The sequence below is a fragment of the Lytechinus pictus genome, chromosome 7 (genome assembly GCF_037042905.1).
Source record: "Lytechinus pictus isolate F3 Inbred chromosome 7, Lp3.0, whole genome shotgun sequence".
NCBI lineage: Eukaryota > Metazoa > Echinodermata > Echinoidea > Temnopleuroida > Toxopneustidae > Lytechinus > Lytechinus pictus.
In genome coordinates this window covers 12,519,412-12,546,555 of record NC_087251.1, presented here as the reverse complement: position 1 = coordinate 12,546,555, position 27,144 = coordinate 12,519,412, and the positions used below count along the sequence as shown (strand labels likewise).

The following is a 27,144-nucleotide window of genomic DNA, read 5'->3' as shown; positions in this document are numbered from 1 at the left end:
CGGATCAGGGAATTCCTTGGTCAGAACATAGGTCCATGGTCAGAACAAGGAGATATCTCCTTGGTCAGAATGGTCAAAGGGGGTTGATACGCGAGAAAGTGTAGAACACAAAGCAGTGCTGCATGCATGCAAACTTGAAATGGGCTGAAAAGCACCACTGTTACATAATAGGCTGTGTATTCAAAACCACTGAAGCAAGACCAATGAAATTTTTATAGAAGTTAGAACATGAGATGGGCTTCCTAGTTCTATACATTTCATTTAGAATAATTTTTATTTTTGGAAGTAATTTAGCCGCATATCAGAGGGACATTTTTTTTGGGACGCGCTGTACAATACTTTCTGTTGATTAAAATATTATGTACGAAGCAAATGGATGAAATGTAAGAATAAACACATCGATTGATCAGTGCTTCCAGCTCCTAAGAAAATAAAAAATAAAAAAGTACACACATGCATAAAAACAAGCTTTCTTCATACCTTTGATCAGTTTAATTTGCCATTTAACGAAAGTTCGTTGACCTTTTGACATTTCCGGTCATAACTTTTTAATGGGAGGTCAAGAGTATATGGTTGTGTACGCTTTTTGTTCAGTATAACAAGACAAACAATTTGATGTGTCACTCGACAGAATAGGGGCAATTTAAAAATTGACCCCATTTTGACCACTAACATGGTCCAGATGACCATTAGAAATTTGTCACCAAGTTGAAAGTTGTTCCTTGTGATGTCACCAATCACATAAAAGTGAAAAATCAGACTTAGCTAATTTGTCGAAGTAAATGACATATGCTGCCTGACTACTCTACAAAATCCATCCCTCACATAGATGCACTTCCCCAAAGCACACACATGAAATCCACCCCCACACACACACCCACCCACCCATCACCACACACTTTCAAAGCTTTCTTTTGAATCATCATTTTTCATCACAAATGCTAAAAGGATCATGTAGTAGAAATACTTATATTACACAATAAATCCCGGGGGGGGGGGGGGGGGGCGCTTCCATTGACGAGTGGATACCATGCGCGACCATGAGATCTCAAAAAGCACCCTAAACATGTATTTTCCATATTCTGAAAATGCACCCCTTAACAAGTATTGGCGTGTGAAACCCTACCCTTAACAAGTATTGGAAACAAAACGATACTATTGGCAAGTATTCCCTGAATTAAACCCCTAAACAAGCATAGCGATATTCACGGACGTCGGTTTTACCTTTATCTACATCATTGGGTTTAGCGCCACACTCGCGCAAATCGTACTCAAAACACGTAGTGTTGACTTGGGGCAAAAAGTACATCCTTTATAAAACATTTTAGTCTTGATTTTTTATACCCTCGCAAAATTGACCCTAAACACGTAGCTTTCCTATCGAAATAGATACCCTTTTTCATTGTTTGTGTTTTTTGACACCCTTATTACGTTACGTACGTAACATGCCCTATCTTGAAAAAGACATCCTTTTTACGTGTTTTTTTGGTCGCGCATGGTATCCGCTCGTCAATGTAAGTGGCCCCCCCGGGAATAAATCATGAATTCAAGAGCCAAGCTGTTTTAGATTTCATGCACAAATGCTGCATACATTTTATTTGCCAGATAACTTCCAGTCCAATACATACATATCATTTATGAATACACCTGAAGTATTTGTAATAAAACATGGTAGTAAAGTAAAGACAACTTCTTTTCATGCAGTTTGTTTTCTTACAAAAATATAAGTATCTAATTTCTTTGCATCTCCAGTAAGTAATGGATCATGTCATATTATCACTTTCACATTCTGCTACATGTTTTGAATAGATCATAATACTTTTGTGAAACCTGCTGCTACAGAGGAACATGCTCAGCATGGGTGAAACAAGACACATTTAATTATTATCTGGGGATGGTTGCTCAAAACTGGTTGCAAGTCTTTTTATTTGCCAATTCACAGGAACGTGTTACATAATTAACACATGTATCTTTCTACTCAATGTCTGCAAACTTTCATGTTATTTTATGGGTGGGAAGAGGCCCTGTTAAGAGTGGAAGAATATAAAGAATAAATTGGTAGATTTGAAATTATAACTGCTCAGCAACCAACACAGGGTGATTAAAAGATACCAAAACATAATCTCAGAAAGTAATGAATGAAGAATTTACATCACACTTATCTTTTAAACAATACCTTGAAAAGTAGCAGATAACGGCCACAAAATTTCATATTTTGTCATCATCCATATTTGATATTCCAAAATCTATTTAATGAATTACATAGAAAAAGTGTTGTGAAATGATAATGAAGCAACTAATTTATTTCTGATGATAGCCATTCAAACCATACCTTCAAGAATCCTTCATATGCTCATGGCATAGACACACTTTAAATGGCATTTCAAGGATCCATCAATATATTTTGTTCACTTTAAGCTGGATCTAGTGTTACACATTAACCTAAGGTGGAGATATAATTGGTTGTTAAATCTTTGTTCAGAAACATATTTAGAATATCACTGTCCCTATAAAAAACATTAACATATGGTCTGTAATGCAACCTTTTCCCCCATAAAATCATGTTGAGAATTTTATTGTTAGAATTATCACCCCCCCCTTGAAAGTCAAATAACTAGATCTTCTGATTCTAATCTATTCATACTAATAAATTTGGTATATTTTGTTGTCATAGTACATGTACATTCCACCAAAGTTTAACACTTTTAAACAATAATATCTCATACAACGCTCTACCACAAATCATAAGTACTTTTTTTATAATAAAAGTAAATACCTAAACATTTTTTTTTAACAAGCAAGCAGCATGCAGCTTTCTCTATCATCTTAAAGACATCATGCAGTTTGAAAATTTGAATGATAAACTTATGGATACTTGTATAAATCATACTCACATATTCTTGTACAACATAAAGCTACTGGAAACAACATTGAAAAAGTGAAACACCACCTAAAATATGATATTTCATCAAACTTAAACCTACATGTAAATAACTTTTACAGCTGATAAAGACTTTATTTGTACACACAATATAATTTAGTGATATATACAAGGAAATCACATTTCCTCTCTGAGAACAGAATCTTTTATCAAAGCAATATAAATCTGAATTTACACACGAACACATCCAAAGTACTAATTTTTGGTTACAAAACAAGGAACAAACCTTTCAATTTATACCGCACAGGGCTTCTATGCACACTACATGTGTTTCTTACATCTCTCTAAGAAAGTTAACCATATAAGCAGAAGTTTTAACATAATTACATTAATAATCATGATGTTATGATAAAACATAATTACATATTATAAAATATAAGAAACACAACATCTATAGCACCATATATCAGTAAAACAATTAAATTAATCAGAACAACTAAGTTTGAATGGAATACATCATGTTTTCTAAATGGATTTGGCAGACAGTGGACACATTAAGGTTGTAAGATTTTAAAGTGATTTGGGGGATTATGTAATTGTCAGCATGTAAAATTTGTTAAGAAACAATAATCCTACATTTGTAGCATAATTACTGGAAATTCATACTCTAATCATCAACCATAACAAAACAAGTAAATAATAAATTTCTGAAGTAGCAGGGTAAATATATTTGTCTCTGTCATAAAATTCAAATGTTTCCCATTTACCTTATACTAACATTTTGGTGGTCACTCTGTTGTATTCTCTTCAAAGTCATTTATTACACGATCATTGCCATGGACTGGAATTTATGTTTAAGCTGGACACTCCCAGTCATTATTACAAACATGTTTTTATGATAACATTTTACTGTTATTATAAACTATTAATTGAGCTATAGCTACTCCCATGTGATGAAAAAATATCTTAATATTTGAACATTGACAACTGAATTATTCATTGATGGATTTTCATCAACCCTTTGTGAATATGTTTCTCTCCCTTTTCTGTTTGTATAAAAACTCACATTATGTGAGGGTGGACTTCTTCTTCAGCATTATAAGCATCAATCATGCAGAAAAAAACATTTTGAAAAGTTTAATTGCCATTAATTTTTGCATCATTATGAATTCAGCCAACGGAGACTTACAATATTACAATATTGAAACGTCAGCTTTTTTCACTGAAATATGTCTAAAGATGTCAACAATGACATATAAAAAGTACAAAATATTGTCAAACACATTGTGACCTCCAGTAAGTTCATTTACATGAATAATCACCATTTTATAATGATTTCAAAATAATCCTATATTTATTTCTATACTGCACCAGGGGCTCATGAGATTTACACACATCAATATGTCTTTGCAGGTTACTTTTTAAAACAATATCATGCCTTAAAGGAATCTCATTGTGGTGGATTTTACTTCATTTGCAAATATATGACCATATGCATTGACTGTGGAATTCCTTAAATCTAGAGCTTTTCAAAGATAATACCTAAATGATAAGGAGTATTTTAGTACTCGCTATGGCTGGATTTTATGAGCTAATGCTGAAATATTAATAAGAAGGAATAGCTATATAAACAATGCCTGAGAATTTTTTTTTCACTGTACAGTATCAAAACCTTTCAGAATATTCAAATTTATTCTGCTCTAAAAATATTGGATGAAGAGATTACCCTTAAAGCTCTCTGAGATCATAGATTCCTCTCATCCCCAGCTGAAGATAAATCAGTGTTGTAGAATTACCAAAGAAGCATTAGTATTGGTTAAAATTATATAAACTTAGTGTAATTGGAAAATGCTGCATTTTAACAAAATGTCAAATTTAAAATATTAATCATTATAACTGCCTGCCTTACATGCAATAGAATTCTTGTGTCAGGCTTGAGGCCTGTAGAACCTGAATTTTCTATGATAAGCACTACACATTAAGTGAAATCCAGGAACGTAAACACAAAATTTCTTCATCGAAACACAACTTCAATCTATTTATTAAACTTCCATGGACAGGTAATTACTCTTGGATAAACTCATATAAAGATTTATTTGTAATAGTTGTAAAAATAAAAGTTTGATTAAATGAGGAGAAAAGACAGGATGAAGGGGGGGAAAAGAGATGAAGAAGTTAAACAGGGAGAGGACGATGAGGAACCACCCCAAAAATGAGGTAAATGAAGCAGGACGAAGAGAAGAGAAGAGGTAAAAATAAGAAAAATTAAAGAATACACATCCTTTCTACATGTATTTTCCACATCTAAATAACAACTTATTCTTTCATGATAATACTGACAGAAATTTATAACTGAATATCAAAATATCAAACACCTGGATAATCAAACATAATACCATTTACTGCTATTAAGTCAATCCTTTCTGACTGTAAATGAACTAATTTGGAATTAAGATGCCACAAAAGATGCACTAAAATGCGAAATGACATTTCACACACTATGTATGCCGAAGATAAATGTAACATGGAATTTTCCTCTGTCATTATACATGTCGTATGACCATAGTAAAACACATTTATGTGTGCTATGGAAAATTGAACGAGATGAAATAGAAATTCTAATAACCTTCAATATACTAGTCCTATGCACAAAAGCAATGTTAAATCTTGCTTTCCCCATAGTACCATCTTTGACTAACTCCAGTCCCAGTGTGAGGTCAGAACAAACTCCATGGTCATGATAATAGAATACATCAAAAAAAAAAAAAAAGTTTACTTAGGCTTGTTCAGATGGAGCGCGACAGAGGTTGGTAAAATTTTTGTGTAGAAAGTCAATGAGATATCAAGCAACATTATTTGTGTCACAAAAATCTGAAGACCTGGGAAGCAAACAATTCTCATTTATTAGCATAAGTGGTGCAATTTGTACCACTGTATTCTGCTGAGCTTGATGCATATCTGAACATGCCTTTAATTAATCTGTACTTACATAGTAGCAGAAATATTGTTACTTCCATGAATAATTCAAATTTCATGATTTGACAATGATTTTGATGAAAGAACACTACTTATTTCCTAAACAAGCTGCTCTGTTCCTTGTTTTGCATCTTTGATTCAATAATATTATTTGTGGTTTACATTGCATGGCCAATCTACTTTATGAAAATAGCAATGGACAACAAGCTAGATTCTGCTCTTCTGTACTGTATATTTAAATATGAATCATTGCAGCATTGGTAAAACACAGAAGAGACTTTTCATTTTTCTTCCTGTGAATTGATGGTTAAAAGGTGACAGTGGCATACCATCATGATTATTAGACTCCTTCTACTTATATCAATTAATTTTTATATTTATCATTACCTTTCATTCTTGATACCTTTCATGTCTATGAAATGACAGGGAACAATTTAATACTGATTCAGAATCCACACAGCTTCATCATGAAGCTCTGTGTTTGCTACAACAATATCATCAAAATAACTGCTAAAGCAACACATCTTAATACTCAATCTACATCCCCAAACTGGCTGAATTCTAAACCAGTGTAATTTTTACATGACAACTCCACTTGATAGAGCTTGCAGAACCATAGTATAACTTTGACACTATTACTGTGGTCCTTCAACATGTTTTAATTTCTTCCAAAGCCACATACTAAAAGAAAGTATTGGCACCTCTGCTAGAGACAACATGGTGACCTTTGGCATGTCCTTTTGACCAATGGCAAATACGTATCCCTTAATTCTGTATATCCATTTGTACTGTATAGTAATCAAAGAAAAGCTGTGGCCATGTCAGGCAAAGCTAAGAACAGACACAAATCCTGTAACCTCGGGATTTATGCTCAGTTGCTATTTTGAAACAACCATTCTGATTGCTTGACGGTGGGTTTGTTGAACAATATGCACATGTAACAAAGATCTTGATTGGTTGATGCCAATCGCGATTGATTGCAACCCTCTCTGTTGCATATCCTTATTTTCACCAACTCTAGGCAGCTGAACCAGAATTGAAGCAGGAAAGCAAGTGATCAAACACCATGCAGTCATTACCAAATCCTTTGAAATGGTGGAGAAAGCAAGAAAATATTGCAGCGAAAACTTGTCAAAACTGTAAGAACTCAAGTTTCAATTTGTTTGGTTATCAATATCCTCTCAGAGTGGTGGTCCACCCATACTCGATGTCGGCGAACTCCTTGTTGATGAGGGTGACATAGGGCTCTGCTGAGAGACTGACCTTGATGGACAATGTACAGTGCTACTGGAGGAGGTACTGGGATTGGCAAGTCGGAGGGTTGGGCCATGGCCAGATGATGAGCTGTCATCATCAAGATCTGATGAGTGAGACTCGCCGCTCTGTGTGTTCTGTGCAGGGCATTCAAAGTGCACACAGTGGAAAACCTAGATAAAAAGAAAATCAAATATTACTGTAATTAAAATACTGTAAATACACACAAAAATATGTTTCAGAGGCTTCATATAGATTCAAATGTTTATACTACCTATTTGACACAACAAAATTACATGACAAATAAAAGGGCCTGGCGAGCACTTTCAAATAGAATGAACCAATGTAATTATACTATTCTTCGCTCAAAAGCATAGGAGTAATAACCTGGCCCTACTGACGAACCAATCAATATACCAAAGTGAGCACCAAAAAGAGGATATTTTCCAAATATTACGTAACCAAAAGTATGACATAAAAACATAAACCCAAGATAAAACATGCTAGAAAAGGCGGTTCCAATTAAAAAAAAAATGCGGTCATCTTCTTGCCAACAGATTTTTTCTGCAAAACAATAATTGAAGTGTAAATGGTAGAAAATTTACATTTGCTCAATCATATGCAATGTAAAGGTGTAACTTTTATAACTTGGTTCATATTCTCAAAGATAGGCAGCATATATTGTCAGAGCCAGAAAGTACACATTTGTCTCAAATGCCATCATCAGAGAAGAAAACCCAAAACCACCTAAAAAGAGGAAATTTTCCAAGTTTCAAAAGTATGAATGTCTTTACCTCATTAGCTGTATTCCTAGTTCCAACGATCTTGATGAAGGTGACTGGTCTGCGCTGAAAATACAATGTCTGCCAAGATCTGCAAGGAAACAGTCAACATCGATGGTTTAAATGTTGGTATTGAGATGGGTAAATGACTTTATGCATGATTGGACCATGATCTTGGGTGCTAAAGCAGATTCAAAATCATTTTGAATTCCAACTTTAGCTGAAGATCTAAATATGATAACCCCAATTTTTATTTCTAATAATAATCTCATTATTTTTATTACTTCGGCTTTAGCACAGCTACCCTGATCAAGCACTCACATATTCAAGCCTTTCAAGGAAATTCTTCCTACTAGTTACCCATTTACTACACCTGGAAGGAGAGTGGCATATATAAATGCCTTGCCAAAGGACGTGAGTGCTATGGTGGGATTCAAACCCGCAACTTCTTGGTTCAGAGTTATCCACTCATTAAAAAGGATATTAGGTCTTACTTTATAAAAATCTAGGGAATATCTGAGGTATCTCAATGAGATAAAATCATGTTTAAGTAGTGGTATCTTTTGAAAGCATTACAAAACACCCCCTGATAACATTAAGGGGGTTCTGATTCTGTTTCACAATCCTCTTCATGGTTTCATCATGAGAGAAAACTCCAATATCACTATTTCTCTCTCTTGCCCATCCTTTTCATCTCAATCTATCCCCATTTAATCTATTCTGAACCACACCATCCTTCAAATGTCTAACCTGTCTTTGGACCTTAATTTCCTTTATATCGCATTTAACATTAGCTGAGTGGTAACAAATACTTTGACGTAGAGGTAGCAAGGTACATCAAATGGGACATTTTGTCTTCTTATGCTTGGCATAATGTAGTAGACAAGAGTAGCAATTACATGCTATGCAAAGTTGCTGGGGGAGCAACAAATGTGATATTCTACCATGATTAAATGAAATGATATTGATTGTGATAATGGTGTGGATAATAATAATGGATAACAGTGATGATGCTGTTGCTAATAATACCACTGCTGATAGTAATGACGATATGATGAAAACAATGGTGGTGGAAAATGTATCTTAATATATTTTTTGTCCAAAGCAATCTTTGAGTAAATGAAGTGTTCAAAAAAGATCTTTTCATCTTATGAAAACTGACAATAATTGCAATTCTAAATTCAACTATTTCAGGAACAAAGTCACCAATATGTAAATCAAACTTGCTAGCATTCCACATTAAGATTAATGATTGAAGCAAATACATAGGGTTTTTTTTATGGGGGGGGGGTACTATACCTGCAATTATCCTTTGTTTTATCTGCTACTCTCGTCCATGTTTGTTGGTCAGTAGATACATCTACAAAGTAGCTGTATGTTCTTGCATCACAGTCCCATAATAGCAACCTGCAGGGATAGAAGACAAGATTACACCGGGGTACATTTCCATGTTTACAGTGCAATAAGCAATCAATTCCCAGAGTGCACTGTCAAAGATGAATTCTCACATATGTGGGGTGTTTTGCAAGAGTGAAGTTCCACTTCAATTTGCAATCAAATTTCTAGAAGCACACAGTATACAAAAGCTCTTAAAATTACAGATCGTCCTTTGGTATTTGATAGGACCAAGAGTTACAAACAGTATACACAATGGCATTTACACAAGACATACATTCATGTGAAAAGCCCCCAAAAACTGATGACCTGCCTATCCTACATCCAAGTTATAGTTTTCAGTGTCACTATTAAAAGGATTTCCAAGTAACATCATAGACCAATAACATGGTCTCACTGGTTACCATCTTACTTACCTAATACTGCCAATAACATAAGGTTGTGCGAGTTGTACTACAATCGAACCACTGCCTAGCTGATGGCATGTATACCCAGAGTCCCAGTCATAGTTTTTGGTGTCACCATTTAGTAGAGCATTTCTACTGCGACTGACCCCTTCAATAACACTGGCACTGGCTTTGATTGTGGCTACATTCTGCTGTGGGACTGTAAAGGAAGATTTATGAAACAAAAATATTACATCACACAAAGTCAATAATCAGCAATTGTTGATAAATACAACTTTAACTTGCAGCAAAATCAAGTTTGGAAAACAGAAATATAATCTGACTTTTCTGTTTTCGTTGTGGTGAAACATCAATATATATATTCCTCTGAAAGGGATTATGAAAAGAAATTATTCAAGTCAGAATCTTTTCAGGCAACTTGAGTGGGCAATCGTATACATCATATTTATTCACATTTGTTGCAGTGTAATTTGATGCATGCAAGAATAAGCTTGATTCAATGAGAATCACAAACCATTCCGTCAGTTGTTTTCCACTACATAGAGAACCTCATAAACATTATGGCCCGAATTCACAAAGGTAGTTTTGACAGCCATCAGTTGAACCCATGGTTTATGCAGATTCCCTGTATAAATTACGCCTATTTACAGCTTATATAAAAAATGTCCAACGCTGATGTGCGCTTTTGTCACAGTTATTTTATTCATGAGTCCACTGTTTGAGGAGTGAATCCAAACAATATTGCCTCTTTCATATTCTTCATGTACACCATAGTGAAAAACAGATTCATTTTCTCATTCAGATTACAAAAATGTTAGAGAAATACCTATCAATCCACATTCCAGTTGAAATATCCTAGTCGTATGGAACGCTTCAAATGAGACAAGATGAAATACTTTGTTGACGGTGTTATGAACTCCAATGATGCGGATGTATCTAGAGAAAGGAGAAAAAAAAAAAAATTGTACATCTTATATTTATGTTAATTTGGACTAACTATTTGTACAAGTTTTTGAAAACCATTTATGATTCCACCACATTTTCATTATAATCCTTTTGTAAATTTGTTTGTATATATCATCTTGAAATGTAGTTTGTTATGCTATGTACATGTTTTTAATGAAGACGTGGGAATGAAATCAATTCTACTCTTTTCAATTCAATTAAAATCAATCAATAAATTCAATTCAATTCAATTCAGTTCAGTTCCAATCTATTAATTCAATTCAATCAATTCAATTCTCATACACATGGAAAATTAGCATGCTTTTATATGATGATAAAAGCACAGTGTCCAATACTATTGATAAACATATGACCACTACACTTATATCGCTCTGGTCATCTCTGGGGAGTGTTTCATCAACATTTTCATCCGACAAGTTGTCAGATCTGACATCTTTCTCTGATGTTGATTGGCTGAGAGGTACTGTTACTATGGTAACTGTCGGATAAAATGGTACTTGTCGGATAAAACGTCCGACAAGTCCTTTCATGAAACGCCCCCCTGGTCACCTCAAATGTAAGGATTGGAATTATAAAATTAACAGCTGAATCAATGAGTTAGTTTTTAATCCTATACAAAGGTACTAACCGATTTAACCCTAATTAGATTAGGAGGGGGGGGGTTGATCAGCCCCACCTCGACCATTTTTGTAATTAATCCGCCACGCAAAATTTTTCTGACCGCGTCTCTCGCTGACTTTTACTTTCAAGTCTCACACAACTTTTGAGACAAAAATTGCGACTCCCGGGTAAGCGCTTGTGAAATTACGCAACATTTTGTACGTGCATGCAGACCCAAATTTGCTCAAAAACGTAAATTCATATACAAATCCAATGCAAATAGTGTTTAAGCCAACAATCATATAAGTCCCTGACGTTTTCCAGTGAAAACAATAAAATACATAACAAAACAAGTGTGATGTTGAATGTTTTAAAAAATACATTTGATCAGATTCCTATAAAGAGTCTGTAAACCAAAAATTAGCATTTTAGGGGCATTATTTAGTTAATTAGAGCAAACTATTGATTTTAAACATAAATGGGATTTTTCAAAGAATGAGATTTTACACAGAATTTGATCTTAGTTTTGTAGATTATGCCATGTGTAATGTGAGTGCCAATTTTTGTCGCGACCGCGCGATCGACAACTGAGATCATAAGAAGGGAGCTCAATCAGCCCCCCCCCCCCGTCTTCTTAGGCATTGAAAATTCCCAGTCTACTTAGGGTTAAAAGCTACTAACCAATTAGTCTTCAGATTGTTATTTGATCCAATCACTAGAATTGGTTCCCACAAGGTATAGTATAGCCTACAAACTCAGCCTGATTACAGTTGAAGTTACCTCATGAAAATATAAGTGTTATATACTAGTAGAATTGTACTCACCTACAAACCCTAGCAGGAAAATGCAAGGTCTGCCATGACCGACATAAGAATGCTGAATGATCAATTACCTTGATCCAATCATTCTCATCGACAGAAGCTTCAATGAAGTAAGAATACGACCTAAAAAATAAAAACAAACAATTATATTCAAATCAACACATCAAATTACGAATATGCAATTAAAATTAAAACAAAAATAACACAAGGTGGCATAATGAAATTTGTTATTGATTATAAATACAAAAAGTTAATTTCAAACAAGGTCTAGGCATTTTTCAAGATTGGGTAATGAAATGAAACACTTACAAAATATGAAATACTTTTCCCACGTAGCTCGGAAACATGTGGAATAGCAATATGATTTTTGTTATCGAGTCAGGTGAATAAATTCATTATAGTTCCAATCAGTGACCATCTTTCAAAGGGTCCATGGTTAGCCAGAACTAAATAAACAGTGGCATGTGAATATTGTTGAAAATGTTTTACAATAAGTAATTCATATTATAGCTAATGACGATTTAAAACCAAATATGTGATATTGTGCAGCCCTAGTCACTGATGTCTGTCGTTCCATCTGTACCTGGTATCTCTATCCCAAAGGAGGAGTCTGATGGTGTTGATTATGGTTGGTTTGCCCAGGGTGATGACGATGCCACCGGTGTGTACGTCTTCAATGGGATGTCTGGTGAAGCCGCGGTCAAGGTCATAGTTCTGACAGTCACCATCAAGAAGAGATGACCGCATCTCTCCTTTGACCACCGACGCACCATGCTTCGCTGTTCCTACATTTTCCTCTGGAACTGTGAGTGTGAAAAGATTTGATTAAAAAATTATCAACACATAAAATACCCACTAATTCACCCATGGGCTCTAGATAATGAAAGTAATGCTTAATTGTAGAACTTGCAAATAATTAACTCATCCTTGAATTATATTCTGTTTTGAAACTTTTTATGTTCAGGACAGTATTCCTCATCGTGCATATAGATAATTTTAAATCCTTATTAATATTATAGTAAAATTGACCTGATAAACATGATAATATTTTATTTTCCTTGTTACCATTGCCAGTTGTTATATTGCACCATCCTCTCTCTACCTCTCTATCAGGTAACAACTGTGAGTTATAATGATGATGATGCACAGCATTTGTATAGCGCCATATATCTGTCAAAGACATTCAAAGGCGCATTGGAGGAGCCAGCCAATCTGGGTATCCAAGAAGGGCGCGCACACAGAACTGTGACCCGCAGGTCTCTCCTCCTGATAACTGGTTGGGGAATGCAGGTGGACCACTACACCAGGGTTTCCCCCTACTCTTATTCGAATAGTGCAGTGGGTTCTTAACGTGCAAAGGTGGTGATTCTCCTCTACACGGGGCCTCCATTTAACGTCCCATCCGAGGGACGGAGTGTTTTCCACTGTAACATAGCCTGCATCTATGAAACAGGGGAGAGACGTTTACACAACGCACTGGCTTTAGTCATCCGCCCGGGGTGGACTCGAACCCACGATCTTTGGTTCGACGGGCAGACGCTTTACCGACTGAGCCAACTTCGCTCTCTAATGATTTGAAGTATACAAAGGTTATGTTTAAGGTCATTTTTGTTCCTCAAATCTAAATTTCCATAGTTTCCACACAGCACATCAGGTCTCAATCAGACAGCTTGCATAAATGAAACTAATCAAATTTTATTCTTTGAACATATAATTTTGTTGGCAATAAAAAATATTGAAACCAATCACATTGTCTTGCGCGTTGAATTCAAAAGGCATCCCCCTCAAATTTGATAAAAGCATTAAGGCTTAAATAATAGAAAAACACAACATTCAATCAATCTTTAAGAATAATAGTAAATCAGACTTTCATTTTTGAGGAGCGCGATCGCGCTCCTAAAAAGAAATAAGGAGAGCAAAAAATCGCGCTCCTAAAAAAAAAAGCTAAAATTTCACATTTTGCATCTTTAAATCCATGAAATGGCCATCTATTTTCCACAATTCCTTTAAATTATTTTGATTTAGTTGTAAACTATCAGAAAAGTGAAGAATATTCACCTCTCTCCCGACTCTGATTTGAATCAACATAATTTCAAGGAATTATGGAAAATAGATGGCCATTTCATGGATTTAAAGATGCAAAAATTTTTATAGCAGGAGCGCGATATTTTGTAAACGTATTGACCCAGGCTTAGTTTCACCACAGATTAATTAACAGCTACACAGCTATTGCATATACGATGTTAAGAAAAATCTACAATTTATCATACATGTATTGTATTGAATTGATTTGAGCTCCTCAAGCCAGGAGAGCGATTCTGAGGAGCTCAATTGAGCTCCTCAAAAAAATAAGGAGAGCGATTTAATGAGCTCCACAAAATTATAAACGTGAAGGACTGGTAAATGACACAAGTGATGTCACAGGAATAGCTATCCTTTGGGATTTTAATCAAGTTTTCTTTTACTAGTATATGGTTTATTGTTAAAAGCAAATTCTATTAAAGGTCAAGGCCACCCCAGGAGAAAGAAGATTTAAATCAACAGAGAAAATTCAAACAAGGTTAGCCCTGAAATTCCATCAAAATTGGATGCAAAATAAAGTTATAAATACTCATATTTTCACATATTTTTCACAACACAATTATTTGCGCAAGTCAGTGATACATGAAAATGAGAGTCGATGACATCACTATTTCTTTGTTTTTCTATTGTTTGAATTATATAATTTTTTTTTTTTTCCTCATTTTACAATGACCATTTTGACTGAACCACATAATGCTATAACGATGGCAATTCTATATGTTCAGGGTGGAATAAAAGTTTGTTTCAAATGACAATGAGGAGAAAATAAAAGTATTTCATATCATAAAATACAAAGGAAAAAGTGAGTAGGTGATGTCATCAGTCCCCTCATTTGCATACCAACCAGGATGTGCATATAACTGTTTTATGAAATCAAGTGAATCTTTAAAAATTTAATATTTTTTTAATTTCACATGTGATTTTGATGAAATTTTCAATGTTGGATTTTTCTCTTCTTATTCAAATCAACTCTTTGGTGGGGTGGACTTGCCGGTTAATAGATCTTGAAGGCAGAGTGGATTTCCCTTTTGACAGGTAGAGTTTTTTTTTTTTTTCAAAATGAAAGCTCTCTGTGAACACTAACACAAACTATTTCTTGTAATCTACTCACTGAGCACTCCTCTGTAGTTGAGGTCTGCATTCCTACATTCTTCTTTGATCTTGAAAGCATCAAGGATAGAGTCAGCACACAGCAGGTTGGATGGTCGCACTGTGTAGAGCAGATCCTGCAGAATTACACAGAATGATTTCATTTGGCTGATGCTTGTTATACTGTCTGTGCCATTCATGGCGGGGGGAGGGGGTTAGTTAATTTTGAAGGCATGCATGCAACAATGGATGTGTGTCTTGTCTTTCCATAAACTAATGAATCACGTTTTTTCATTGACAAATGCAGGGAATCATGGGTAAGTTTGTTTTCTCATGATTAGGTAAAATACCGAAAAATCTAAACATTTGCAATCTCTGTGAGCTCTATCAATCTATCAACATATCTATTACAACACTGTCTGTTAACAGTTTTAAATAGACCCATATTTTGTCTTCTTTAACTTATATTGCAATCGGTTCTTCTTCATGAAAACCAAAATATCCCTCTCATTTTGAACTTCAATAGATTAAAAACAGGAATAAGCCCTTGTATTAATACTTCTCCATGACAATGAACAGGATGTGCCTAATTAGTGTGACAACTTTAAGCTAATTTGATGACCCCTTATAAGAAATTTGAATGAATTTTAATCCTCTTTTTGTCATCCTTGCATAACAGTGTGAAGGTAATGTGCTTCAATAGACTTGTTAACTTCAATCCCTCTTTTTTCAAAAGTAACATCTTAAGGTAGTTAATGTTCTTCTAAATGTCTTAAGGGTTAGAATCATCCAATGGTAGTGATTTATACATCATTTTAAAGCTGATAATTTCCTATTCCAGTTGGAATATTCACAACAAAAAAAAAAAAAATCATTTTTGGTGACTTTCTGTTGGTTTTGCCATGCCTGGTCACAAAGAAACAGCATTAAATTATATCTACAGGGATCACTTGTATGACATCATACCATCACAATACAAATTGTGTGAATTTTCATACTTAAAAACCACTTATGAATTTCAAGAATTACCTTCCTACTCAATCTATCTACTGCACAAGCTGTTATTTTCGTGGGAGTTTTATTTTCGCGGGTTTCGCTAATTGCCAATCGGCCGAGAATTTAACAACACGCTAAAATATTGACACATTTATTAGGCAGTGCCAATATCCCCAAAAGCAGAACTTTGCTATTGAAAACATCCTGTGTAGTGATAAAGTTGAGATATGCACCCCCTATATTTACAAAAAATAAGGTTTAAAAGTACAGTTAGTGATTCAAAAAGTCAGCTAGAATTTCACTTTTTTTATTTCTCAAACAAAATCAGAGCCTAAACTATTTTCTAACATAATTTTATCAATATTTATTCACTCACTGTAATATTAAAATGTATTTTCCATGAAATAATTTGATTTTATTGTCATTTGATTGACTCTATACTCACGTATTGGCAGCTATTTGCATACTCATTAATATTCATAAGTCACATGACCAGAGCTTTTAGAGATTTTAGATTCTGTTCACAAAATTCAAAATTTTTGCACTTTAACCAACTTTTTGAAAAAAGGAATCTAACAAAACACCAATTCCAAAGATTGCTTAACCCTCTGGATTACAGATCAAACTGTGACGTGATGAATTTTCAGATCCAAAGGTTAAAAAAGTGAAATTTAAACCATCTTTTACCATGCTTTGTATTGTAACTGTTTTTAAAAGGGACATATTTATGTACAAAAGACACATCAGCATAGGGATTTTGAGGATATATTTGCACATGATTTGCACTAGTTTTGATTCTCTGAAATGCTGTGGAAGTGTTTCGTACATCTTCCGATCGCGAATTTAACGACCCGCGAAAATGTCGGGACCCCTGTGATTCGCGAAAACTTCTTCACGCAAAAATCTTTCTGTCTCTCTATCTATCTATACATCCGTGATCATCATCATCATCTTAAGAGTCGCAATGTGAATTGAAACCAGTAACCAAGGGAATATTTCAAGGAGCAACATTACCAATGGTTTGCAATGACTGCTATATCCAGCTCCTAAAATAACTGCAATTGATTGTCTCAGAACATATTAGCCAGTGAAAGGAATCTCAGACAAAATGTTTTGTGCAAAACTTCCTAGTTTTTGTTCTACAACCACTTGTGAATTTCAATGACTACCTGTCTACAGAAATTGAAACCAGTAACACAGAAAATGTTTCATGAAGCAATATTACCACTGGTCTGCACTGACTGCTAATAATAGCTTCCTAAATCAATGCATATGAGCATGGACCTATTACGAATGGACATTCAACAAGAGCATTTTATGACCACCACCTGTTTCCAGCTGTCAAAATCGCTGTCTAACCCTTAACTCTCTCTTTACGCGGTTTTTATGACGACCGCCCGGGGCGATTGTTTACACAAGCTCCTTTCGGCCATTGATCGTCACCGATCGATCGCTGGCCCTCTTTCGACTGAAGACGGTATGTTTTAGCCCCGATTGCCAATAGGGAAAGTCCCTACATTACCTAGAATGCAATGCGCAATTCATATCCGGTTTTTCAGTACATTATTTTAGGCTGTCTATAATGTGCGATTGTCGTCTGACCATCAAGAAAAATCTCGTTAAATTTCATCAATCCTGTGGGATTTCATGCCCAAATGAAAATCAACTTCTGACCGAAGGTAAGCGCTACTATCGACATCAATACTGTCCGAAAAAGATGCATTTTTAACGTTTTTCCGCACATTTCTCCGTCGAATTTCAACTGTTTATTTGCCGTAGATATACGGATCTGCAAGGTGATGTCAATGCATTTCATGTGCGGTTGTTTGCGATGTACGTAAAAAATATGTTTATGCACGCCTGTTTTCTTGTTTCTGCTATCATTTTCATAGCGCTAACGTTTGCTGCTGTGCGTTGCTTTAGATAAAGTGAACGAACAACATCGCAATGGGTAGGAGCAGCGTAGAATTGATTTCCGCTGTCCATCAGTGAGAGCGTGTTTTACGACCGGCTTGATGGGCGTCAGCTGCCAGCGCTCTGTTTATAAAAGGATTAGCGGTGACGGTCTTTGGCCCAAAGGAGGGGATTCGTTGAATGTCCATTCGTAATAGGTCCATGATATGAGTGACCAAGAACAAATTAGCTAGTGGTACAAATCAGTGACAAAATGTTTTGTGAAACACTCCCTAGTTTCTGTTTCTACAACCGCTTGTGAATTTCAATGGTTACCTGTCTACTCATAAGAGGTAGTCTGATGGCCCCCACAATCTCCTTGTGAGATACATCTTTGTTGGCTTGGACCCAGTTCTGAACAGCTCTGAAGATATCAATCTCACTAGCATAGAAGGAATTCCTTGAGATCACCTCCTTCAGGGCACCCTGAATCAAGAATAGGTGGAAACATGGATGCGGGGAAAGAAAGATAGCATGGTGAGATTGACGAATTAAGCTCACAGCTCGCTATATGATCCGATTGCAACCTGACTATGTAGGCTACAAATCTCATTTTGCATCAAATTTGCAACTGTACAGTAAAATCAACATAATTACAGTTCAGAATAATCCCAGGAACAGTAAATTAAAATTGTGCTTTACCGCAAGCCTTATGGTGGGGGTAAATTGGCTTCAAATCCAAGCCTACGACAAGATGGCTATGACATATCTATGATTTGGAATTGATTTCACTTTTGTTTCTACAGGGAGGCTCCAAATAGTCTGTAACTTCAATAAAAGTACTCATGCCATTACATTTTTTTTTTAAATCACAAAGACATCATATTGCATGCATTGGTCTTTACATTAATCCTATCTTTGATAATAAGATTAAAGATTTACTTATAAAAATCTGTCTTTGAGAGGATTATATGAAATCCAATCTGCAAGGTTAACATATTCTTAAGTTGAATACAGATGAACTTGTAAAACAAAAGAGTATCATCAGCAAATATAAAAGAAGATTATATATATCTCATAGGAATGAATGATTATCTGAACTAAAAACAAATGGAGTTGAATTTTACCCACTTAAACTTAATACACAAACCTTCCAATCAATATCAGCTCTGCTATTAATGAAGCTTCCAATATCCAAACTAAATTTGTAAAGTAAGTGTTCAAAGGGATAATTTTAAATGAAAAAAAAAACATTACAGACTGAGGGCACTTGATTCCAAACAGTGAAAAAAAAATGCCAAGTTAGAACTCTGATGGCTGAAAAAACATCCAATGACCACTACACTTTAGTAATATTGGAATGTTAGATGATTATTCAGTACATTTCTGACCCTTTACCAAAGCTTTAGATGGGCTTACAAAAGCCATTCAAAGCACGGCTTTGAAGGAAGTTTAAAGCTACAATAATAAAATTGAATAATCTTTTCGACAAAATTGCTCAGTAGCTTTAACCCTAAGAAGACTGGGGGGGCTGATTCAGCCCCCCCCCCCTCGACATTTTTCGTGATAAATCCGCCGCGCGAAATTTTTTGACCGCGTGGCTCACTGACTTTTTACATTCAAGTCTCGCGCAAATTTTGAGACCAAATTTGCGACCCCCGGGTACGTGGTTCCGAAATTACACAACATTTCGTAAGTGCATGCAGACCCAAAATTGCACAAAAATGTGAATTTGTGTACAAATCCAATGCAAATAGTGTTTTTAGCCAAAATTCATAAATATATCATTATTTTTCCTTTTACTGATTGAAATCAATTAATTCCATCTCATTTATGGTAAAAATAAAGTCCCCGACAATTTCCATTGAAAAAACAAAGTCGAAAAACAAAGAAATTTAGAAAACAATAAAATACATAAGAAAATAAATGTGATTTTGAATTTTTTTTTTGTACATTTGATCAGATTCATATGAAGTGTCTGTGTACAAAAAATTAGCCGTGGCGTGTTTTCCTTCAGCAAAAAATTGTGCTGCACTCAACCCAGGTGAGGTGAATGGGTACCCTTGACGCTTTAGCGCCAATATGGCGGCTCAGCTATGGCTGAAGAATTAATATGATATCAAAAAATTGTGCTGCACTCAACCCAGGTGAGGTGAATGGGTACCCTTGACGCTTTAGCGCCAATATGGCGGCTCAGCTATGGCTGAAGAATTAATATGATATCAAGTGTCAAAGCGCAGTTGAGTATATGCACATAGTAACTATAAAAATGGATGTATTAAAATTACTTATGGCTTACCTTAGACAGAGTGAGGAAGGTCTCACTGTTCATGACCTCTGTGGCATAGCGATCCATGAACTGATAGCATGTCTCCTTCAGAGAACCAAGGGTGTAGAGACTGGCCACATCATAGATCAGGCACACATTGTGGATACTGAGGATGGCACGGAGGTAATCTGAGATGGAAGCTTCAAGCTCACTGAAGCCATATTGGTGGGCCAGGCCTAAGATATCTAGAAGGTTGTCCTCCTGTGTAGAGGAAAAAGACAATGGTCAATTTTCTCTTTGGGGGGACCAGAGGGTACTGAGAATTGCCACATCACAGATCAGGTATACAATGTGGATACTGAGGATGGCAAGGAGGTAATCTGAGATGGAGGCCTTAAGCTCACTGAAGCCATACTTATTGGCCAGGCCTAAGAAGTAAGATGTCTTGTCTAGAAGGTTGTCCTCCTGTATAAGGGGAAAAGAAAATATTGGTGTCATCTCTTTTTGGCAAACTTAAGAGATTGGCCACATTATCAGGCAAACATTGCGGATATTGAGGATGGCTCAGAGGTAATCATAGATGGAAGCCTCAAGCTCACTGAACACCGGGCCTACATGTACTAGTACATTATGGTAATACTAGAAGGTTGTCTATGACTATGTTTAGGGGTAAATACAGGGTGATTGGATTTTTATCATTTATCATATTCTGTTTAAGCTAATTAAACTAATCTAATTAAACAGCCAAAGACCTTAATAAAGGCTATGAAGAAAGGGGCATATGGTCCAAAACTTTTGTGACCAGCTTTACATTCTACCAGCCATATTTATGATGAAAAACTACATGTATACAACAAGAGCTGGCTGGAAACCAGAGCAAACTTCAGCAAATCATTTGTTCCCAAGATCATTACTTCAACTTTAATAGCAATGAAACTTGAGCTTTAAAAAAGTCTCTCTCCAAGACCCCTGTTACATCTGAGAGATTCCCTACCTCGGGCTGGCCCGGGGCCTACCTCGGGTCGGAAAGAAATCAGATGAAAACATCCCAAACCTACCCCGGGCCACCTTTTAGCGAACCTACCTGAGACCACATCCAGAGGTAGTCTCGGGTAGGTATCGGGCCGGCCCTGGTCCACCGATTCGTAGATGTAAATGCACACAAGCTTTTGAACCTATCTCGGTCCGTTCGCCAGCAGTCAAATTACGTCATAGTGCGCGCTATCCCCTCCCCAGCCCCGTCGTTCTTTGAATGTTTTGCAGCATGCGACATGTGAATTGCGATTGATAAAGTCTTTGATTTGAGTGGAAAGAAGGAAGCATTTTTAACGTATCCTTTTCAAATCGATCATATCTTTAACAACTGCTGGGATCATCAGCATTCTTCCAGAATCTCGGGTAAAGGTAAAGGTAAAGGTAAAGAGTCGTTTCGACTCTCTCTGGAAATGATCGGCACATGTCCCACCCTGTCATTTCTGTGTAGCAGCCGACGAGTGTAACGAAATGTAAACAACTTCAATTAGCGCGCGCAAATTATTCAGAGCCTAGATCGAGAGCGCCCTTTGGTGTCAACAATTGGATACCGCTCGAAACCGTATCGATAGGGGAGGAAATGAACGCTGTGATGTAAAACAGACTACATTTCGGACTCGGTCCGTTCGCGAAGCTAATCCACCAATATTCCAATCAAGGTTGCAAGTGGACTCGGTCGGGTCTCGGGTAGGAAACTTTCAGATGTAACAGGGGTCCAAGTATCATGTGAAGAGAGATACAACTTGTAAAAATATTGACAACTAATCTTCATTGGGATCTGATATTCATTCCTTACAAATACATGTAATATTATTACAAGATATCTGATACTACCCACCCTTGCTTTCCAAGGCTATTAATAACCTTGCATTTCAACAGGAAGTCACTGGGAAAAAATACTGGGTGTTATGAGCTTTCATTAACCCTTACTTCAAGAACGGAATGTTTACAAACAGACCCTACCCCTCAGGAGGATAGGCCTATAGATTCTGCACCCACAATATAAACCAATATCTTATTTCATTAAACTTTTGTTTATTCTTTTTTCGTGCATTTGTATTCTCTCTTTCTACCTTTCTCTTATTTATTGTTTGTTATGCTTTTTTTGATGATGTATACAATTTACATCTCAGTTGGGTTTTCCTTGGGGTATCATAACAACAATTGAGCAAAGACTTCACATTTTGTTAGTTGGAAGTGGAGTTTTGTCTCTGCAGTATGATATAAACTTTTGATAGAAAAAGAAAATAAAGACAAAGTTATCTTTAAAGGGCATTTTTTCAAAGCTTGAAATCTTTACATATTGTCAGTCTGGCTCCAGGAATTTCAAGGAGGAGGGGGGGGGGGGGCAAATGTAGTATTGGGCGATGACATTAAACTATTGAGGGCACAATGTATGATATTATCACGTGATCTTTGACAGATCAATTCTTGAAGGATTAAAGCCACAAAGTTACCCTGGATATCTGTATGTCTTTGTAATACCAGGAAGTCTTGAAGCAACATTAATAGACACAAGTCATTCCTTCAATTCCTTCAGGGGGAGAGTTTCAACTTTCAAGAAGTGATTTGTGTGACATGATTTTCACAGACAACAGTTCTACTGTAAGCTACTAAATTCCTTACAATTGACTGACTTTGAGAAAAATCCAGAAAAAATCACTGACAGATGCATGGTGTATTGCTCCCCCAGAAAATAAAGTTCTCAAAAAGTAAATCAGGATTTGTATGTATCCTTCGTGATTTGCCCATATTTACAAATCATAAAACCTGATTCTAAGAATTGTTTTATAGAAACATACTGTATTTTAATTTTCAACACATTTAGAAGAGAAATGAGATTCACAATTAAAGACAAATTCAAAGCAAATAAGTATTGATTATCAACATGCATGTACAACAAATTCACCATGGCATTCTGCCACGTTACAATTTTCTTTTCATCTGGCTTTTATCAATGAATGTATCTACATGTTTTTTTTATTGTATTGTTTGGAAATTTTCACTGGACTCAAGTTTTAAGTTAGTTTTTAGTCTTTTTGATAATGCTTGGCTTGCCTTTAATTGAAAGCAGATACAAGCACTGTGAAAGTAACAATCTTTTTATAATTATTATTATCTAAATTGTAGAAATCTTGTTGAGTAAACATAATGACATCATCAATTTTTAGCAGGGTCAATAAAATAATAGAAAGCAACTGAAATAAGAATAGTGCATGCATACATGTACTAATAATTGAAAACAAACCATATTTTATGACCAAATTCTTTCACATGTTTAGCAAACAAATGTACATTGCTATTTAAACCTTAAGAAAACTTTTCATAGATATCATAACTGCCAGATAAAATTATAAGCAAGGTTAATAAACAAAGGGATAGAAAAGATTCAGCTGAAAAAAATCAATGCGATTCATTGGGCAACTTCCCGCATTTGTTATCTTATTCAACCAGCATAGAAACTGATCACTGTAATTTGCAGTACACATGTTTTTTGCACAAAAACCAGCTGAAGTGTACTTAATATGCTTCACATGATGTATAGTGTGCATGAATTATCGCAAGGACCCATAAATCTTTCAATCCATCTAATAATTTTGTATATTCTAAACAAGCTACTTGGAGTTAACACATAAGCAAAATATAATACATTGTTCAGTCTTAGGGGAGATCGGGGTTAGTTGGAAAATTTTTTAGACAAAAATGGCTGTAAAATCCAAATAGATTTTATTTGAGAAACAATCAATATATCAGCTTGAAGCATATATCTACAACGTAAGGGTTTCAAATGTACCCCATAAAATTTCTAACTTTATGATGGTTACTGAAAAAATCCACCTTGAACAAGACCATCGCAAGCGTTCCAACTTACCCCATACAGGGGCGGATCCAGCCTTTGCCAATAGGGGGGGCCCGGAATTTTTTTTCAGCCATATTTTCCTCGATCGGCCGCTCGAAGATGATTTTTTTGTTTCTTTCTTTGAAGGGGGTAGTCCTATGAGTCACTTCTTAGCTTTATTCTATAAATCAACATAAATATATAATATCATAATCCTTATTTTGTAATGCGAGTGCGAAGCGCGAGCAATTTTTTTTTTGAAATTGTATGTATTTTTTCCTATAATTTGAACATTCTGGGCAAAGTTTTTATCCTGAAAAAGATGTGCCTGCAACTAAATAATAACTACGAACGCAAAGCGCGAGCAGAAATTTTTGATACACGTTTTGAACTGATCGAAAAGGTAGACCTAGTGTAGTAGGTTTCACGGTACACCATGTATTCTTTCTTGGGCATATGTTGGTCCTGAAAAGGACAACCTGTTAGACCTACCTGTTAATGACTGCTTGCAGTTAGCCATGAAAATGTTACATATTTCAACAATCAAATGCGAGCGCGAAGCGCGAGCTGAAAAATTTTGACATTTCTACATAAAGAATGGAAATTTTTAATCAATTTTTGTAATCGTGAACAGGATAGCTATATAACTAAACAATTGATGCGAGCGCGAATCGCGAGCGGAAAAGTTCGAGAATTAGACCTAGAACGGGACACTCTATTCATGTTTTGTAAATCATGAAAAGGATGAGAAAGAGGGAATCTTCCTACATTAATAATTTGAGTACAAAGGGCGAGCAGAAAATTTTTGATATTGTTATCTGAAACTGGATAACTGAATGAACATGCGCGCGCGTGTTTCAGATTTAGACCTAGAATCTAGGCATTCTAAATATATCTTTTATCATGAAAATAAAAGCGAGCGCGAAGTGCGAACTTAAAATATTTGATATTCCGATCTGAAAAGGGGGTCATTTTTAGCTTTATATTTCAAACACTCTGTAGGAAAATTGTAAGGTGGATATAATATTATCATTTCTTTGAGACATAGGACCGGGACATCCTTAGGACATGTTATCATATGAATATGATGACTATCTTCCTATTCCTCTTGCTTAGCGTGAGATTAAACAAACGGGACAATTTAATTACTAAATTGATATCTTATTTATTAATGCATAATGAGGGCGCGGAATCTGATGATATTATGGCCCGAACACTGTACATTTCAAGCACTTTTATTATTATGAATAGGATGCATCAGTAATCAGTTGATATATTTTTAACCATTAATGAGAGTGCGCAGCGCGAGCAGAAAATGTTAATATTTAGACCATAAAACTGACATTTTTAAAAATCAATTTGTAAATCACACAAAATAATGATAGTTCAATTTCCGAGGAAAACTATGTTTTGTATATTGACTTCCAAACTTGATATTTAAGCTCCATGTTGAACAAGATATGTGAATCACTTAATAGGCAATGCGAGCGCGAAGCGCGAGCAAAAATTTTATATAGTGACATGAAATTTTTTTTTTTCTTCCATGTCTTCCTCTCATTTTATTCACTCGTCTTCCTCCTCTTCTTTTTTCTCTTTTCTTTTCCTTTCTTTTTTCTTTCTTTCTTTCCTTTTTTTGCTCCACCAATAAGGGGGGCCCCCATGGATCCGCCTATGCCATATACACGTACGGGGTAAGTTGGAACGTGGTATGGGGTAAGTTGGAACACTGAATGGTCAATTAAGATTTATACTACATGTAAAAACATGTAAAAACTAATTACATGGTTTTAGCCGATTTGCTTTATTTTTTTCAAGTTCAAAATATCAAAAGTGGATTTGTTGAACTTTATGTTTTCTATTATACAGCCACTCACGCAAGCTGTCTGTGTAGTAGAATTCCGCTTATTTGTGTGCGTTTAATTTTTCATGCAATTAAGTGTACTATCAGCAATTTCATGTACTTCTGCATCAAATTTACATGACAAAAATTAATTGTTTATATTTTTTAATTAATTAATTATGCAAATAAGCATATGAAATTTTCCCTAATTTTTTTGGTATGTTTTTGCCTTTAACTCTATTAAGCTAGTAGAATGCAAATTTTTGGTGAGAATATCAAATTTTACCTTTATAAAAAATATCAAAAAAATATCAAAAAAATTTCTTATGTATTTTTTGTTTTTTAAATTTGTATTTCTTATTTTTTCGAACCTTTGTTTTTTATTGTTTTTTCCGATGAACTTTGTCAGGGCCTCTTTTGCGATCATAAATAGCATAAATTAAATCCATTTGAACCAACAAAAGTAAAAATAATCATTTATGATTTTTGGTTGAAAAACACAATTTGCATTGACCTTGTACGTGGAATCCTGTTTTTGAGCAATTTTGGGTCCAACATGTACATGTACGTACAAAATGTTGCGTAATTTCGAAACCGCACACCCAGGCATTACAAATTTGGTCTTAAATGATGTGCAAGACTTGAAAGTAAAAATCCAGCAAGTGGTGCGGTCAACAAATTTCGCGCGACGGCGTAGTGATGAAATTTGTCGAGGGGGGGGGTAAAATTGACCCCCCTCCAGTTTGATAAGGGATAAGTTTGCATTAGGGGCCTACAATAGGCCTTAAATGCACACTCAGACCTACATGTAACTGAGAAACAAAACAAGCATGGTATACAATACAAGTTTAGAAGAGTGTGAAATACTGTATAAATTTGTATTCATAATTATGTTTGGGGGTAAGTTGGAACATGTTCCAACTAGCCCCTTCAATTTTGTTCCAACTAACCCCAGAGGTCCATTTGACATTTATAAGCTTACAGCCATGGCATACTAATAACCTTATTTTGTAGCTTGGTAC

General features: G+C 35.4%; 1 protein-coding gene across 1 annotated transcript; it reads right to left on the bottom strand.

Annotated features, from left to right (window-relative positions):
• Positions 1 to 1,561: 1,561 nt before the first annotated feature.
• LOC129265496 (BTB/POZ domain-containing protein 9-like) lies at positions 1,562 to 22,957 on the bottom strand. The gene is made up of 10 exons (XM_054903484.2): positions 20,442 to 22,957; positions 18,479 to 18,628; positions 15,276 to 15,390; positions 12,666 to 12,885; positions 12,086 to 12,205; positions 10,522 to 10,631; positions 9,705 to 9,894; positions 9,193 to 9,300; positions 7,906 to 7,984; positions 1,562 to 7,284 (listed from the first exon to the last, which is right to left on the bottom strand). Exons 1-10 carry the CDS (start codon positions 20,496 to 20,498, stop codon positions 7,039 to 7,041), a joined length of 1,395 nt encoding a protein of 464 aa, XP_054759459.2. The 5' UTR covers positions 20,499 to 22,957; the 3' UTR covers positions 1,562 to 7,038.
• Between the last annotated feature and the right edge of the window lie 4,187 nt (positions 22,958 to 27,144).

What these genes read in the sequence shown, in the direction of transcription:
- LOC129265496 (XM_054903484.2), bottom strand. Translation starts at nt 20,498, where the DNA reads ATGGATCGCTATGCCACAGAGGTCATGAACAGTGAGACCTTCCTCACT. An exon ending in CTTTGGGATAGAGATACCAG is followed by an intron (nt 12,206 to 12,665) that starts GTACAGATGGAA and finishes TTTATTTTTTAG; the next exon opens with GTCGTATTCTTACTTCATTG. An exon ending in TATGTTATTGGCAGTATTAG is followed by an intron (nt 9,301 to 9,704) that starts GTAAGTAAGATG and finishes CTATCCCTGCAG; the next exon opens with GTTGCTATTATGGGACTGTG.